Raw genomic sequence first — 17,603 nt, 5'->3', positions numbered from 1 at the left:
ATCCTGCCTCCTTTTGAATCTTAACAACGAATCAGTGAAACGGGTTTCTATCTCTGACTTCTTGGGCCGAGACCTCCGAAACCATCGGATCCGTGCCTGGAGATGACACCTAGCTGCCGGGGACCTCCCCGATTCTGTCCCACCATTCGGCGGCCGAAGATGTGCCCTAATAAGGTTCAGTTGAGCAGCGGCCGGGATTAGCTCGGAGTCACGCGAGTGGGCGTGTCCAGCCTCTTGCCCCGGCGCAGCCTCAGAGGAGAACTCGCCTCCCCTGGCCCCGCCCTATCCTCTCCCGGAGGGCGGGGCGAAGGGCAGGCTGGGAGAGGAGGCGAGTGGCGCCTGCGCGCGTGCGCGGTAGAGAGCTCACGGGCCGGGTGGCTGTGGCCGGCAGGGCCCCAGCGATTTGACAGAAAATGCAGGTGAGCAAGCCGGGGGTGGGGTGGGGAGCTCGACGCCTGGAGGCTGCGGCCGCTCGTTTTGCCCCGCTCGGTCCATGCGGGCGGCTGCCTGTCCTTGCCGGGCCTGTGGGAAGTGCCGGGCGCCTCAGGCTCGGGGTGGCCACGCGAGTCGAGGCCGGCGCAGGCGCAGTGCGGACGGGCGGGCGTGGTCTCGCATGTCCGCGGGCTGGGCGTGCACGCTCCCCTCCGTGTGTCCCACCCCCGAATCTCATCTTTGAGGGTAGTTCTCCGGGAGGTCGGCTGCCCTGGGCCTGTGAAGGCCTCTGCGGATCTTACCTGACAGTTACTTCCTCCTTGTTAACTCTCTTAGCGAGCACCTGAACAGGTGCGTTATGAACCCCCTTCACGGATGCGGAAGCTGAGGCTCGGATAATTGGAGGGTCCTCCCCTGAGGGGGTCGCATAACATAACCCGTGTTCTTGACCCTGCCTAGAGCTGAGTGAGGGGTTACAACATCCTTCCCTCTCTGCCTCCCAATGTTGGTGTACAGGTTGAGGTGCGTCCCCTGTGGACCCTAGAGTCCAGCCTGAGGGTCCCGCTGCCCAGTTATTAATACTTTCCCTTTAAAAATGGATAAAACCAAATCCCTCAATTTTGTTCGTTTATTGTATCAGGAATTTATTAATGCAATTTGACTAAAAACCCATGGTTCAGTTCAGTCCAGTCGCTCAGTCGTGTCCGACTCTTTGCAACCCCATGAACCACAGTACGCCAGGCCTCCCTGTCCATCACCAACTCCCGGAATCCACCCAAACCCATGTCCACTGAGTCGATGATGCCATCCAACCATATCATCCTCTGTCGTCCCCTTCTCTTCCTGCCCTCAATCTTTCCCAACATCAGAGTCTTTTCAAATGAGTCAGCTCTTCTCATCAGGTGGCCAAAGTATTGGAGTTTCAGCTTCAATATCAGTCCTTCCAATGAATATTCAGGACTGATTTCCTTTAGGATGGACTGGTTGGATCTCCTTGAAGTCCAAGGGACTGTTAAGAATCTTCTCCAACAACACAGTTGAAAAGCATCAGTTCTTAAGCACTCAACTTTCTTTATAGTCCAACTCTCACATCCATACATGACCATAACCTTGGAAGAACCATAACCTTGACTAGACGGACCTTTGTTGGCAAAGTAATGTCTCTGCTTTTGAATATGCTATCTAGGTTGGTCATAACTTTCCTTCCAAGGAGTACGCGTCTTTTAGTTTCATGGCTGCAATCACCATCTGCAGTGATGGAAAAGTGAAGAAAAAAAGACACCGTGGAAATGGATGCTTTTATGAGAAAATCTCTGATGATTCAGTTTTGTCACTGTTAAAGGACCCTCCTCCAAAGGTCATTCTCCTGCCTCCTAGATCCTCCTGTGGTTCGGAATTTTGATGAACTCATCTCTGACTCAGTGGCAGAAGGGAAGTGGAGTTAGTGTGGGTTTGATTGGGGCTGGAGAGGTTTGTTGGTGTTCAGTCTCTCAGTCATGTTGGACTCTTTGCGACCCCATGGACTGCAGCAGGCCAGGCTCCCCAGTCCTTCACCATCTCCCGGAGGTTGCTCAAACTCATGTCTGTTGAGCCGCTGCCATCCAACCATCTCATGCTCTATTGTCCCCTTCTCCTGCCCTCAGTCTTTCCTAGCATCAGGGTCTTTTCCATTGAGTCAGCTCTTTGCATCAGGTGGCCAAAGGATTGAAGCTTTAGCTTCATCATCAGTCCTTCCAATCCTCCCCATCAGGGCTGGAGAGGATGATCGTCTCCAAATACAGCGTATCTGATGAAGAGGAAACTCAGAGCTGCCCTGGCCTCTGTGTTCTCTGTCCTTTTTGCCCCTGCTCAAAAATGTCATATCTTAAGAGGGCTTCCTGACCACCCTGTGGAAGGGATTCTGTTTGTTTCTGTTTGACATATTTCAGCAGGACTGCCCAGGGAACTGAGGGTAGACCCTGGTTATCCCAGTGCTCTTCGCACAGCTTCCTGGTTTCATATTCCAGACCTGCCAAGACATGCCAAACCAGGGTTTGGGCAGCTGTGTTGTGGAGCTAGGAGCCCACCTTGGCATTTCTTTTTCTGATAGTTGATCCTGGTAAGTTTGACTTGTTCCAGCCTGGCAGTGTCTTCCTTAACGCCATGGCTCTCCCAAGTTTGTGAGGATTAACTAGGTAGGTACAGGCAAAGAAGTTTGTGGTGTCCCCGGCATGTAGGACTCAGTAAGCATCAGCTATTGTGAACTTCTCCATGGCATCTCAGCTCTTCCTCTTAGCCTTGGCCTTTAGGGAATCAGTCAGGCTCTCTTCCTTCTGATTTTCTTGCAGCCACTCAGGACTTTGGAATACTCTATATCTTGTACTCGGGCCCTTGGCACAGGCTGGTCCTTCTGCCTGGAAAGTCATTTCCTAAATTTTCGCTCCTCTGTCTGGCTCCTTCTCACCCTCCAGTCACAGTTAAATGTCACCTCTCCTGAGAGAACGTCCTGGCCCATCTTGTGGACTGCACGCCCCCTGGAAGTCCAGCTCAGCAGCCTGGCCATTGCATTTGTCATGCTATCTCTTTGTGTATTTAGTTACTCATTGCCTATTTCTTTCTCTTACCTGTAAAACTGGTGACTTTGGCATTCACCATGCTTCCCTACTATCTAGTACAACCATTTACATATAGTAGGTACTTAATAAATATCTGTTGAACAGATCACTCCGAGTCATTAATGAAAATTGACCAGAAGCCAGGTCAGAGCCTTGGCGTCGGCATGGATGTCAGTCTGGACATCATGGCCTGATTTTTACCCTGAGACAGGAAGATTGGAACAGGGATTGTGTGTCTTTTGACAGATTGCCAGAAATAGACTTCAGAATAATTTGGTATGAAATCCTCTTCTTACCACTTTCCCATTTGAACCCTTGTCCAACATGGCACCCTCCACAGTGGACTTGGCCCTCACAGTACCCTTGGTCCACCTGCTCTAGGACCCCAACGCAGACACCGAGTGGAATGACATCTTACGCAAAAAAGGCATCTTGCCTTCAAAGGAAGATTTGAAAGATCTGGAGAAGGAGGCAGAAGAAGAGGAGCAGCGGATCCTCCAGCAGTCCATTGGTGAGCTTACCTGTGTTTGTGATTCTGTGTCTGTCTGCTTAGGAAACCCTCGGCAAGCCTCTAACTGCTTCAGTAGAAGGATCCTCTGAGCGAGAGTTGAAGTGCTGGGCTGGACACTGCCTCTGGGCCCTCCGGCAGGGCATCTCTGGCTTCATCTTCCTGGACCATAGAACTGGGGGCACTTCAGAGGCTCCCCCCATCTCCGCAGTTCCTGGTCTGTGTCTTTCTTCAGGGTTATGATAACCCTGAAGGAAATATTTCTGAGTCTCCACTTTTTGGTCAGTGATCAGTTCAGTTAATGTCATGGAAATCTGCCCAGAAGTTTTTACTGTTTGTAGTCTCCTGAGAAAGAAAGAAAGTGAAGTTGCTCAGTTGTGTCCAACTCTTTGCAACCCCATGGACTGTAGCCCACCAGGCTCCTCCTTCCATGGGATTTTCCAAGCAAGAATACTGGAGTGGATTGCCATTTCCTTCTCCAGGAGATCTTCCCGACCCAGGAAGATCTTCCTGGGATTGAATCCAGGTCTCCTGCATTGTAGGCAGATGCTTTACCGTCTGAGCCACCAGGGAAGTCGTAGTCTCCTGAGCATATGCTTTATCTTTGTGGTTTGATTGAGAATATTAAAATAACTTGATTTGGGGAAACATAAGATGCTTGTAGTGTACGCGGTCTAAGGTCTTTCTCACATGTGGGTATACCACTTGAAGTGGAATCCCTTGTGGTGCTTGTCAAAAAAAACAAGCAAACAGACAAAACACAGCAGCACACAGTCCCTGCTGAATCGGAATCTCTGGGGGTAAGGCCCAGGAATGTGCATATTAAGCCAGTGCCTCAGAGAGTTTCTGAGCCACACCTAAGTTTGAGAACCGTTGATCACAGGAGCGAGGACTTCTGTCCCATGTTGACATGTTAGGGCTGATTTAGAGGAGAATTTATTACACAACGTTTATCTAGCAAATGTAATAAATTCTATCCAGAAGGACTGCTGTGTGGTGTGTGTTTTCTAGGCACTGGGGCTTTAGCTGTGCATGGGCCAGCCAAAACACCCTATCCTCTTGGAGCTTATGTTCTAATGGAGGAGACAGACAGTAAATGATACATGAGTGAAATATAGGAAAATAAGGCAGGAAGGGGTTGGAAGAGAAAGTGAAAGTCGCTCAGTTGTGTCCAACTCTTTGTGACCCCATGAAATGTAGTCTGCCAGGCTCCTTTGTCCATGGAATTGTCCAGGCAAAATACTGGAGTGGGTAGCCATTCCCTTCTCCAGAGGATCTTCCCAACCCAGTGATCGAACCCAGGTCTCCCTCACTGCAAGTGGATTCTTTACCATCTGAGCCACCAGGGAAGCCCTGGTGGGTATAAGGTTGAAGGAGTGGGTGGGTATAATTCTAGAGGGTCAGAGAGGGCCTCACTGGGAATAACATTTGAGTCGACCCAAGGGAGGCGAATGAGCAAGTGGGAAGCATGTTGGAGGATCTGCCAGGAGGCCAGGGGGACTGGGAGACAGAAGCAGGAGGTTCAGAGGGACAAGCAGGGGTCAGACATTTAGGACCTTGTGGCATCTAGCGTGGACCTTGGCTTCGATGTCTAATGAGGTGGGCATCATTGGAGGTTTGAACAGAGGAGGGACGTGCCCTCTGTGTTGACAGCACCTTCCTGTTGTCTTACTGAGTGTGGACTGTAGGGGCAGGGCAGGAAGTGGGGAGACCAGGTGAAACGACTGCAGTGGTGCCCTTGGCAAGTGATGCCATTGGCTTGGACCGGAGTGGTGGGTGGAAGTGGCCAGATCTGGTTGTATTCTGAAGGTGGGACCGACGGGATTTGCTTATGGATCCTGTGATGGGTGTGAGAGCAAGTAAGGCAAAGATGACTGCAAGGCTCTGGGCTTGAGTGGCCAGAAGGATGGAGTCACCACGTGAGATGAGGAAGGCTTGGGCAGGAGCAGGTTTGGAGGTGAAGATCAGGAACTCGATTTAGGACCTAGTCACTTTGAGATTTCTTATTAGACAAATACAGATGGTAGGTGAGCAGTTGGGAATGCTTTCTTAAATCAGAAATAAGGGCTAGAGGCATACATTTGGGAGTTGGCAGCATGTCTGTGGGTTTTAAAGCTGTGAGATGTAGTCACCAAGGGAGCGGGTATACGTGAGGAAGGAAAGGAGTCCAGTCAACAGAGGGTCCAGGGGAGGGGCTGCCAGGAGGGAGGAGAAAAAGAGGCCAGAGGAGATGGACTTTCAGAGAGGAGGAGACACCCATCCAGTGATGGATTAGGCCAAATATGCTCATCGGTTGAGTAAACAGATCATTACTGACTTTGGTAAGAGCAGGTTTGGGTCATGTTAGGGTGGAAGTCAGGGGACAAAAACCTGATTGGATGTCAAGAAGCAAGAGTCTTTATGGCAATAAAAACAAAATACAGATTTTTACAGCCATTGATAAAAAAGAGAAGTGAGAGCTGCCTACCACTCAGAAGAGAAGACCAGGTGACAATCCCTTTACCTCTAGCAAAGGTGTGCTGGGGAGGACCCCAGAGGGTCCTCCCACCTTCTTGGAGGCATGAGAACTGTTACGCACCTGTCCCTGAGCATCACGAACTTGCAGATCAGGCCACTTGAGCTCAGGCTAATACACTTTTCTCCTTTTATAAATTTGGGAAACTTTCCTGTTTGTATCCTTATTGTCATGTGAATGTAAGAGAGCCAGGCTGGCTGATCTTTTAAAAATGCTCTCCCATTCTTAGTTACTGTATAACACCTTGGATGTGTGCATGCGTGCTAAGTCGCTTTAGTCGTGTCTGACTGTTTGCGACCCTATGGACGTGTAGCCCACCAGGCTCCTGTGTTCATGAGATTCTCCAGGCAGGAATACTGGAGTGGGTTGCCGTGCCCTTCTCCAGGGGGTCTTCCCGACCCAGGGATTGAACTCACATCTCTAAGCATTCTGCGTTGGCAGATGAGTTCTTTACCGCTAGTGCGACACCTTACCTACTTTTTATTTTGGTTTTGATGGGCTAGGGGCCTTTTGGTATTGCATGCACTTTTCCTTTAGGAGAAAAGTGAAGGAGAAAAGACCCCAAATGCATCTTCGTTCATCTTTTACATTTTTGATTTTTCACCAACTCAATGACATTCAGTGAAAACATATGAAGACATGACTTTGGAAGAACTGGAGGATAATGAAGACGAATTTAATGAGGAAGACGAACGTGCAATTGAAATGTACAGGTTAGTGCCACCCAGAGGGACTGCTTGGCTTTTCATGTGGCACTATAACGTGCGTCCTTTGAAATAACCCTGGCACATAAGTAAGTGAACTTGGACCTCTACAGAGTTTGCCATGTGAAAGGGGTGTGTGCGAGCGCACGTAGGTAAGATGTCTCTCTCCTCCTCCTGTCGTGCAGGCAGCAAAGACTGGCTGAGTGGAAAGCAACCCAACTGAAGAATAAGTTTGGAGAGGTTTTGGAAATCTCGGGAAAGGATTATGTTCAAGAAGTTACCAAAGCTGGTGAGGGCTTGTGGGTCATCCTGCACCTTTACAAACAAGGGTGAGCTGATCTGATGTGTGTGTGTGCACGTGCAGTCTCTCAGTCGTGTCTGACTCTCTGTGACCCCATGGACTGTAGCCCGCCAGGCTTCTCTGTCCATGGGGTTTCCCAGGCAAGGATACTGCAGTGGGCTGTCATTTCCTTCTCCAGGGGAATCTTCCTGACCCAGGGATCAAACCTGCAAGTCCTGTGTCTCCTGCTTTGTCAGGGGTATTCTTTACCTCTGAGCCACCTGGGAATCCCTGTTGCCTGTCTTTAAATACTAGTTTGAATTTATGTCTTGAACATCTCAGGCTTACTTCACACCAGAAGTTTTTTTTTTTTTTTTAACTAATGTTTTGTGTGTTTTTGTTGCAGATTTGCCCAAATATTATTGTCTAATTTTTGTCTTAAGACTTTCAGATTAATATTTGTGATATTAATGGCTTTATTAATACAAATGGCTTTATTAAATTGTAGCAGAACAGACTTTTTTTTTAATTGTAAATGAATTCCTTAGTCACTTGTCCCTCTGAAAAAACTCCAGCGTTTCACGACTCCGTGTCGCGAGTCACTCTCCTTGATGGCGCAGGTGACTTTTGGGAGCATTGTCCGTGGCGAGTGATGCAGAGAGCCCCTAGCGCCTCACCTTCAGTTTTGCTCCCACCCTGTGGAGTCCAGTGCTTGTGCAGGAGTTTCTTTCAAGCTGGAAGTGCATTCTGAATCACACATTCTAAGCCTTGGATGCTCTCTCCTTAAGAAAAGCAAGACAGTTATCTTTTACAGTGGAGCTGCTTTTCTGACTTACTCGGTCAGATTAAATTGGACTTTGGCTTTTGAACACTTTGCCCAAACCTATAGAAAGTTTTTAAACACCGTTTGTTCATCTTGGCTGGAATAGCAGAAGCACTTGTGAAGTTGTCATGAGGTTTTCTGTGGGGCAGAAGGGCAGCTGAGGTTTACTGTACACAGACGCAAACTCACGGTTGCTTCTCTTTATTTCACAGGATTCCCCTCTGTGCCCTGATAAATCAGCACTTCAGTGCACTTGCCAGGAAGTTTCCTGATGTCAAGTTTATCAAAGCCATTTCAACCACCTGCATACCCAATTACCCTGATAGGAATCTGCCCACGATATTTGTGTACCTTGAAGGTGACATTAAGGCTCAGTTTATCGGACCTCTGGTGTTCGGTGGCATGAACCTGACTTTGGATGGTAAGGACTCTTTGAGGTACACATGAGGGATGGGCAGGGAGTGTGTCTGTTGTTAAGGGTGCCTGTTTCCTAGACGCAGGTAGGATGACTTGTCATAGAGTCACCTTCGTCCCGTGTGAGTGATTGTGAAAAGAGAAGAACATTGAATCTGTCATCTTAGATGAGTCATTGGGAGCAATTACAACTGGACTGTCAGTTAAAAGAGGGCAGAATGGATTTTAAAATATTTAATATTATTGTCTGTGCTGTTTTATTTGTCCCTACAGTTGAATATGTTTTTTAGTTATAACTCAAGATCACATCGTTCATTTCTTATTTAATTCACCCAAACATATTAGTGACAGATGTTTATATGTAAATATACATAAATATATGTAAATTTATACATATATGCTGCTGCTAAGTCGCTTCAGTCATGTCTGACTCTGTGTGACCCCATAGGCGGCAGCCCATGAGGCTCCCCCATCCCTGAGATTCTCCAGGCAAGAACACTGGAGTGGGTTGCCATTTCCTTCTCCAATACATGAAAGTGAAAAGTGAAAGTGAAGTCGCTCAGTCGTGTCTGACTCTTAGCGCCCCCGTGGACTGCAGCCCACCAGACTCCTCCGTCCATGGGATTTTCCAGGCAAGAGTGCTGGAGTGGGGTGCCATTGCCTTCTCCTTATACATATATAAATCTCTATAAAAATATTTTTTCAGTTGAAAGGAAGCTTTTAAATGAAAAGTTTATTTAATTCTGCCTCTTAACTCCTAAAGGATATATATATCTTTTATTTTTTTCTACTTGTGAAATAGGAGGTATTAAAATACATATGCACACATGATATGTGGGAGAGAAGCTGAGGCCTGTGAGCTTCCTACCAGGTCAGATTCTTTATCTCTTGAGTGCAGTGATATGTCCAACCATGCTTTAGTTAGTAGCCTTTAAAAACATGCTAAAATATGACTTTATATTCTACTTTATATAACTATATAAGATATTCAACTGGGAAACGTGTAAACAGATACATAGATGCATTTATATATTCTATCAGTTTTGCTTTATTCCAGTGTTCAAAGGCATATGATATTTCAAACTAAGTATGTGTTTTGCCTCTCATTTTGATCTTTGAACATACCATTAGGGGAGAGAGATAGGTATACAATAATAATTATAGTCTTTGTTTCTAGAAAAAGTCTCCTTTGTAGGCCAGGCTCCCTGGAATTCTCCAGGCAAAAATACTGGAGTGGGTTGCCATTCCCCCCTCCAGGGGATCTTCCCAACTGAGGGATCAAACTCAAGGATTGAAAGACTTGCTGGCAGATTCTTTACTGTCTGTCTGAGCCACCAGGAAAGCCCCATATAAATGAACATTAACATTAAATAGATTCACTTACGCATATGCATGTACATGTGAATCTAAATACATCCTTAAGAATCAGAAATCCTAAGAATTTTTTTTTTGAGAAATTTATTGAATTTTTTTGTCATTGAACCAAGATACCTAGAGCTGAAAATGCTGATGCTGTTCATCTCTGTGGAACACTTTGAATTAACGTGATTTCAGTAAAATTGGTTTTCAGATTTTTTAAAAAATGTATTGGGCTGCACTGGATCTTAGTTATAGCATTCAAGGTCTAGGTCACTGATTGGGGATTGAACCCAGGCCCCTTGGATTGGGAGCATGGACTTTTAACCACTAGACCATCAGGGAAGTCCCTGGTTTTCAGATTTTAATAGAAGTTTCCCAGTTAGTAGAGCATCAGTTTAAACCAGACTGTTTGGTATAGAATCTTTCTGACAGTCTCTCACTCCTGCCTGGGTAGAAAAATATATCACTTGATTTTGCTTCACAGTGTCTCACACCAGTGTGGATTTTTCACTGATTATAAGAGGGTAAAATATAGGATACTTTGGCTACCTGATGCGAAGAGCTGACTCGTTGGAAAAGACCCTGATACCGGGAAAGATTGAGGGCAGGAAGAGAAGGGGACAACAGAGGATGAGATGGTTGGATGGCATCACCAACTCAATGGACATGGGTTTGGGTGGACTTTGGGAGTTGGTGATGGACAGGGAGGCCTGGTGTGCTGCGGTTCATGGGGTCACAAAGAATCGGATACAACTGAGTAACTGAACTAAACTGAACTGAAAATATAGGAGCTAAGCCTTTAATCACTGATTTTTTTTTTGATACTTTTAAGAATTATTACTACTTGGAACAAATGTATCAATCCTAGCATGTCATCATACCTTGAGCCTTTGACTCTAATAGGTTGAGATATTGGACATGAGGTTTAAGAATTTCCTTTTGCTAAATAAAATTGGATTTAATAATTACATTGCCAGCAAGACTGTGAAAAGTATTTTCTTAATATATTTCATGCTGATTTCTTTCCTGGGACATTGTGCAAGCCAAGAAGCTAGGCCATGAGAAGATGGGTTTAGTCCTTGGGTTTTTATTAGTTATCCTGGAGGTTCAAATGTATGTAATATTTCATTTCATCTCATTTTATGAAAAGTTTTTGCAGGTGGTTTTGTTTTCCATCTTAAGGGTATGATTTTTTTTCCCCCTTTCTTCCAGGTGCCTTATAATCATGACCCTCAAATTGTCATCAAGTGTGGATAGTCTCTGCTTAGAAAAAACACTGTGGCTTGAGGTTCCCACTCAGGCTGAGTCTTAGGCAATTTGCTTTTTCTTTATCATGCAGAGTTGGAGTGGAAGTTGTCTGAGTCTGGAGCCATCAAGACGAGCCTGGAGGAGAACCCCAAGAAGCCCGTGGAAGACGTGCTGCTGTCCGCGGTGCGGTGCTCTGTCCCCGCCAGGAGGGACAGTGATTCTGAGGATGACTGAGGCCGTGGCCCTGGTGACCTGCTGAATTTCCCGATGTGATATAGCATGAACTTTTTTTAAAAAAGGAAGAAGTAGGAACATATACTGTGGTTTTTTAGTCTTTTATATTACGTTCTGAGTCTCATAGATCTCAGAAGTAATCATTGCTGGGAATCCTTTTAAATTTCTGGGAACTCTTTTTAAATTAATAGTATTTCCTTAAGAAAAAAATAAAAGCCAGATATTAGTTTGGCAGATGTCTATGTTTTCCTTGCTTATATTTTAGATCAGCTGTAAGACTATTCACTATTCATTTACATAAAACTATTAAAAAAGAAATACAGGAAATATAGAAGTTTTTTTTTTTAATAATGTGAATAAATTATATAGTGGAAAATGTCAAGCTAAGCTTTGCATTTATATTATTATTTCTTTTTATTCTTTTATAGAGCTAGCAATAGGATTAACTCAAAGGAATGAGTGCTAGGAAGAAGTCTTAGTATTTATCCTGTTTAGAAGAAATAGGCAATAATTTTTGTGAAATACTGTCTTATCAAAGTCTAAAAGATTAGGCTTATCAAACTAAAAGATTCCAATTTACTGCCATTTGGGGTCAAATAGTTTTTCTAGTTAAGATAATTTTTTGTTTTCAGGCTGTTGAGATGTGAGCTAATCTCAATTACTGTAAAAGGTGTCACCTGAAACTCTTTTGGAAATAAATAGATATAAGCACACACAGAGATAGCCAAAGTATATCTCAATCAGTCAGTAAAAAACATAAAATGTTTTCTGACCAAGAATCCTCTTAGCATTTACCACTTCTCGTCAAACTGACATTAACAGAATAATCAGGGGGACTGTTGTTCCCTTATACTTGTGTTGAGTAATGTGGTGCTTACTACCCATAGTAAAGACTCCTGGTTTGAATCTTTAAAAAATTTGAATCAGAAAGGGCACAGAGTTCCTTCAGATTATTGTGTATTTTTGCTATCATTCAGAAAGAAACAAGCAGCTGTGACCCTTGATCTGTCAGAAGTGTCTGCATTAGTGACTTTATTTTTATATACACGTGAGAGCCAGCGCTTCTGGTGGAAACATACTCTGTGTCACAGACTTCCTTGAAGGATTCCTCATGGAATTTTAATCGCAGGGTGGAAATAAGCTTGGTCAGGCCTGTCACTCCTCTGCGGGTCCCATGGCTTAGATTTTCTGTTGTCAGCTGGCAGCAGAGTGAAGTGCAGTGGTGAAGGTGTGACTGCTATGTTGGTCAAGAGCTGTGGTGCGTACTCTTCCCCAGTGGAGAGAGGTGTGTGTGAACGCGGCAGGCCTCATACTGCTGAGGAGCCCATTCAGGGTGTCATTCTCAACATACGCTATGCCACTTTGATCTTTGTTCCTCTGACATCTTTCCTCCATGCCAGTCTAAGGTGTTGAGTTTGTGCGCAAAGGCTCAGGTGACTTGGTTCATGATCCCTGTCTGGACATACAGCTCCCAGACCCCAGAAATCTGTTTAGTCGTGCTGACTGAACTTGACTTAAAAATGCAGAGGAAGAACAGCATCTTTGTCCTAATATTAAAATTGTAATTTTAAACCTAACCTGGAAATTTCTACAGGTTGGTTAGTTCTGGAGACTTCCCCGTATTCCTTACCATTAACTCCCGTTTCATTTGGAGTGTTTGTGATGCGATGGAGGTGATACAGCTTGGTTCTGAAGCACTGAGTTTGTCTCATTCCACAGCAGAAACACACAGCGACCAGGGAAAACCAGCAAGAAAGATCTCGACAGTCTGTCTCCTGGTGTTGGGAGGGAACAGTTATGGGGAAGGGGTGTTGAGCAGATGCTAGATAACCCTTTCTACAGTGATATTGGTGAGAAATGTTTTCAGGAAGTTGGGGTGGTAAGTAGTTTGGGAGAAATAACATAGGTAGACTGTAGACTCACCCCTTGGTGTCCGTGGTGGTTGGTTCCAGGGCCCCATGGGGTATCTGCAGATGCTCAGGTCCTTGAAGCTGGCTCTCCGTGTCATCAGTCCGTGGTTTGTTGGATCCGCAGATGTGGAACCAGCAGACACAAATCCGCTGCTGTGCTGTGCTGTGCTGAGTTGTGACTCTCTTACCCATGGGCTGTAGCCCACCAGGCTGCTCTGTCCATGGGATCCTCCAGGCAAGAATACTGGAGTGGGTTGCCGTTTCCTCCTCTGGGGATCTTTCCAACCCAGCGATCCAACCTGTGTGTTGTGTCTGCCCTGCATTGGCAGGTGGGTTCTTTACTGCTGAGCCACCTGGGAAGCTGACTGTAATCAAATACAGCTGATTTTTCCTAGTTTTCCTTATTTTGTAGAGAAAAAGGATACAGTTAGGATGTACCCAGCTACCTCATTGCAAACCTAAATTATATCCGCCTGTCCTGACATTGCCGAAACAGTGGCTTTCTGGGGCATCTTCTTTCCAAAGTGCCTCAGAGAACTCGTCTTGGATGCAGCAGACACTTTGTGAGAGACAGAAAGGGCTTAGAAGGGGGTCCTTTTTCCCTAATGCCTCAGTTTTTCACCACTTATTGCCTCCAGCTTTAAATTTACTTTTCTTATATAACAAGCCCCAGTTTTGCCAATGCAGTTTTCAAGTACGACGGGCCAAATGTGTTGTGACTGGGTTGCCTAGTTTAGAAACATGTTCTGTGAAAGTGGTTTTGTCCTCCTTGTGAAACCAGCTGTTTCTCATAAACACCTTTTCAACAGGTGGGTTTCGCCTGTCGCGTTCCTGATGTTTATGTCCACTTTAGCCTAGGGTCCCAGCTTTCCAGCCTCTGCACGCTGCCCCCACTCGCTGACTGCACAAGGGACCTGTCACTCATGTGCTGCTAGGAGATCCCTGGGTCCATTCTCACCGCCCATCCCTGCAGCAGCCTCGTCTTCCATGCATTCAGTGTCCAGTGAAGATGGGTCTGCCCTCCACGGCCAAGCCGTCCTTCTATACTTTTGACCCGATTTTCTTCCACATTCTTTCAGGACTTCGTTCCAGTAAATTATTGCCTTATCTCAGTCTCTCGCTTGATGTGGGGCCTCAGGCTGTAAGTGTTGGGATGGGTAACAGAGACTGCTCCCTGCCTGTCAAGGACCAGGATTCTCCAGCTCCACTCCAGTAGCTGAAGGATTAAGCTCCCAGCCTCCATTGGAGCTGCGGGTTGCCAGAGGGAGGTGGGCAGAAGCTGGCTGGGAGTCCTGGGCACGCTTCTTGGGAAGGGCAGCTGCTGTAGATGTGACTGCAGCCTACCTGCGCTGTAGGGTGTGCATACAGAGTCAGAGCATCGAGGGTGGGATTTCTGGTGATGCTGTGAAGCCTCTGTAACCCGGCTCCCACCTGCCCTCCCTGGACTCCTCTTACTGGGAAAGAAGTAGCTTTCACCGTTGCCTCTCTTAGAAGCAGTTTATGCATCTCCTGCTAAAGCCCCCTGCCCATTGTCTGTCAAAACCACAACTGTCCTAGCTTTCTGCTCCCCACTTTCAGATTGCTAAACAAAGCAGAGCAGCGTGTTCCTGGCCTCTGTGTCGTCATCATCATCGCCCTTCAGGAACTTCATGAGCCAGACCAGGACTTCCACTTTCGCCTGTGAAAGACCAGATACTCTGAACAGCTGCCACCCACCTGGCAGTAACTCAAAATTGTTTCTTTAATGTTCATAAATGTGTGGCTTAGCTGTCAAGAAAGGAATCCATTCTCTGAGGCCAAAAACGATGTGAAAACAAAACTGCAGAAAGACAAGCGAGCCCTCAGCTCATGTACCCCCTGGGGCACCTACCGAGTCTTGGTGACACTAAGCACCTATGAGGATAGACTTGGGGGATTAGCAGGAGGTAAGCCTTCAGGGAGGCCCCCTTGCAGACAGCTGGACTTCAGTCTTCGGGGGAACTGGCACTAGTTGGAAAGGAAAACAGTCGCCCTCTGAAGTCACTTATACACCTTCCCTCCTGTGGGTTTGAGTTCTCATGGTACCTGTGGTCTAAGCATTTCCCATGTGAAATTCTTAAACAGGTCCCATTGTAATGCCCCTGGGTTCAAGGTCAGAGCAACTGTATATGCACATGAGAACTCGGCTTTAATTTAGCGCTCAAGACACTCTCCACAGGGACATGAGCTGAGAGTCTTAAATCACAGGATGCCTCAAATAAGGCATCTCAAATGAAACCCAGCAGAAAAGAGTGCAGTCTTCCTGCAAGGAGTTAAGAGTAGTAGAATTTTCAGGACCAAAATATGAGCACATTTCATAGTTGTAAATAAGTAAAAGAGTAAAGAAGGGTTGCTTATATAAGTCCCTTATAAAAATAACTAATGGAAGAAAGAATAAACTGGAAAGTAGAGCCAAATAATTACCCTATAGGCAGCACACAGAGACAAGTAGGTGGAAGTAGAAGTTAGATTAAGAGATGTGGAGGAGTGGTGAGAATGTCTAACATCACTTAAAATTTAAAAAAGCATATTAGAAATAAGTAACATTTGGAAAGATGAAGGTAGAATTTCCAGAACTGATGAAAGCCATCAACCCTCAGATGCAGAAAGCTATACAAATTTCAAGTGAGTTAAAGGAAGTAAATCCACACCTCCACGTATATAATGAAATTAGAAAATCAGAAAAATTTGTAACACAGTTGGGAAAGTCAGATTACCTGTAACAAACAGCAACAATAAGGCTCACTACCTTCTCAGCAGCATCCGTGAAAGCAAGAAGACGGTACTAGTGTCTGTGGGCTACAAAGATGCAGCAACAAAAACTGTCAACTGAATTGTTAACACCCAGTGAGGCTCTGTTTTTTAAACTATTTTATCTGGGAGTATAGCCAATTAACAATGTTATGATAGTTTCATGTGGACAGAAAAGGGACTCAGCCATTCAAATGCATGTGTCCATTTTCCCCTAAATTCCCCTTTCATCCAGGTTGCCGCATAGCTTGATGAAGCACTATTTTAGGAGTGAAGATGTCATCAACAGACTTCACTAAAGGAGATTTAGAGGGTTTACTTTGTGCAGAAGGACAGTGAGGAAAGCTCTGAGATTCAGGAAGGCATCAGTTCAGTTCAGTCACTCAGGAAAGCATAGTGACCAAAAAAACATGGTTAAATCTGAATGAGCATTAACTTTACAAAACAATACAAATGATGTCTTGTTTATGACATTAAGATGAAATGGAACTGAAAAATAGGACAAATTAGCACAGAAATTGAAGGGGACTTCATTGGAGTGTTAATGTTCTTAGATCCTTAAAAAATATTCAAGAAGTTGGTGAAAATATGGTTAAAAACATTCAAATAACAGTAAAAATTTTAAAAGTATATAATTTTAAAGTACTGTGTCTGAGGGTGCTCAGTTAATTCAGTAAAAGACTAGATTGAAGACTAAAAAGAAAAGGTAGAACCATAGAAAGTCCAAAGGTGCTAGAATCTAAACAGTGAGCACAGTAAATGTAAGTGGATAATACTAATAGTGCTTTTCACCATATGACCCTGCAGTCATGCTCTTAGGTGTTTACCCAACTTACTAAAACTTATGTCCATACAAAAACACAAATGTTTATAGCAGCTGTGTGTATAATGGCCCAAACTCAAAACAACCAAAGTGTCTATCCATAAATAAATGTGTAAACAAATTGTAATTTGATATAATGGAATGTGATTCATCAATAAAAAGAAATGAGCTATCAAGCCACAAAACCCACGGGTGCTAAATGAAATAAGCCAGCCTGAAAAGACTGTCTATTTTATGTTTCTAATTATAAGACATTCTAGAGAAGGCAAAACTGGAGATGTTAAGAAAATCCATGGGGAGGAGGAGGGAAAGGTAAGGAGCGTGGGATTGACATGTACACACCTCTGTGTTTAAAATGGATAACCAGGGACTTCCCTGGTGGTCCTGTGGTTAAGACTTCCCCTTCCAAAGCAGGGGGTGCAGGTTTGATCCCCGCTCGGGCAGCTAAGATCCCACATGCCCCATGGCCAAAAAACCAAAACATAAAACAGAAACAATATTGTGAGGAATTCAATAAAAACTGAAAAACGGTCCCCATCAAAAACAATCAATAAAATGGATAACCAACAAATACACTGTATAAACTAGGGAATTCTACTCAATATTATGTAACAACCCAAATAGGAAAAGAATTTGAAAAAGAATAATACATTTATATATATAATGAGTCATTTTGCTGTACACCTGAAACTATCACAGCATTGTTAACAATGCTCCAATATAAAATTAAAGAAAAAGGTCAAAGAAAAAAAAAATCATTGGTTCCAGGGGCTCAAGGGAGTGGTGGTAGGGTTGAATAGGTAAAGCACAGGATTTCCAGGACAGTGAAACTGTTCAGAGGATAGGGGTGTGATGATAGGCATTTGTCAAAATCCACAGGACTTTGCAGCACTGAGTGGATCTTTATGCAAATTTAAAAAATCGCATCAGGAGCTGGAAAACATGGATGGAACACAGAGCGACAAAACAACCGTATTATAAATGTGTGAA

The 17,603-nt window shown here is 44.9% G+C and overlaps 1 protein-coding gene across 1 annotated transcript; it reads left to right on the top strand.

Annotated features, from left to right (window-relative positions):
- The first annotated feature begins 347 nt into the window (after nt 1-347).
- On the top strand, nt 348-11,345 carry PDCL3 (phosducin like 3). The gene is made up of 6 exons (XM_004006133.4): nt 348-419; nt 3,408-3,537; nt 6,672-6,762; nt 6,939-7,082; nt 8,069-8,277; nt 10,969-11,345. The coding sequence occupies exons 1-6, from the start codon at nt 414-416 to the stop codon at nt 11,109-11,111; spliced, it is 723 nt and encodes a 240-aa protein (XP_004006182.1). The 5' UTR covers nt 348-413; the 3' UTR covers nt 11,112-11,345.
- Nucleotides 11,346-17,603: the final 6,258 nt, after the last annotated feature.

Source organism: Ovis aries, chromosome 3, assembly GCF_016772045.2.
Source record: "Ovis aries strain OAR_USU_Benz2616 breed Rambouillet chromosome 3, ARS-UI_Ramb_v3.0, whole genome shotgun sequence".
In the NCBI taxonomy this organism is placed as follows: domain Eukaryota; kingdom Metazoa; phylum Chordata; class Mammalia; order Artiodactyla; family Bovidae; genus Ovis; species Ovis aries.
The sequence above is the reverse complement of the archived record's forward strand: the minus strand, read 5'-3'. Positions and strand labels throughout refer to the sequence as shown.

Bases quoted from the DNA above. Each gene is read 5' to 3' on its own strand.
- PDCL3 (XM_004006133.4), top strand. The intron at 3,538-6,671 runs GTGAGCTTACCT...AATGACATTCAG, and splicing joins GATCCTCCAGCAGTCCATTG to TGAAAACATATGAAGACATG. The intron at 6,763-6,938 runs GTTAGTGCCACC...CCTGTCGTGCAG, and splicing joins CGTGCAATTGAAATGTACAG to GCAGCAAAGACTGGCTGAGT.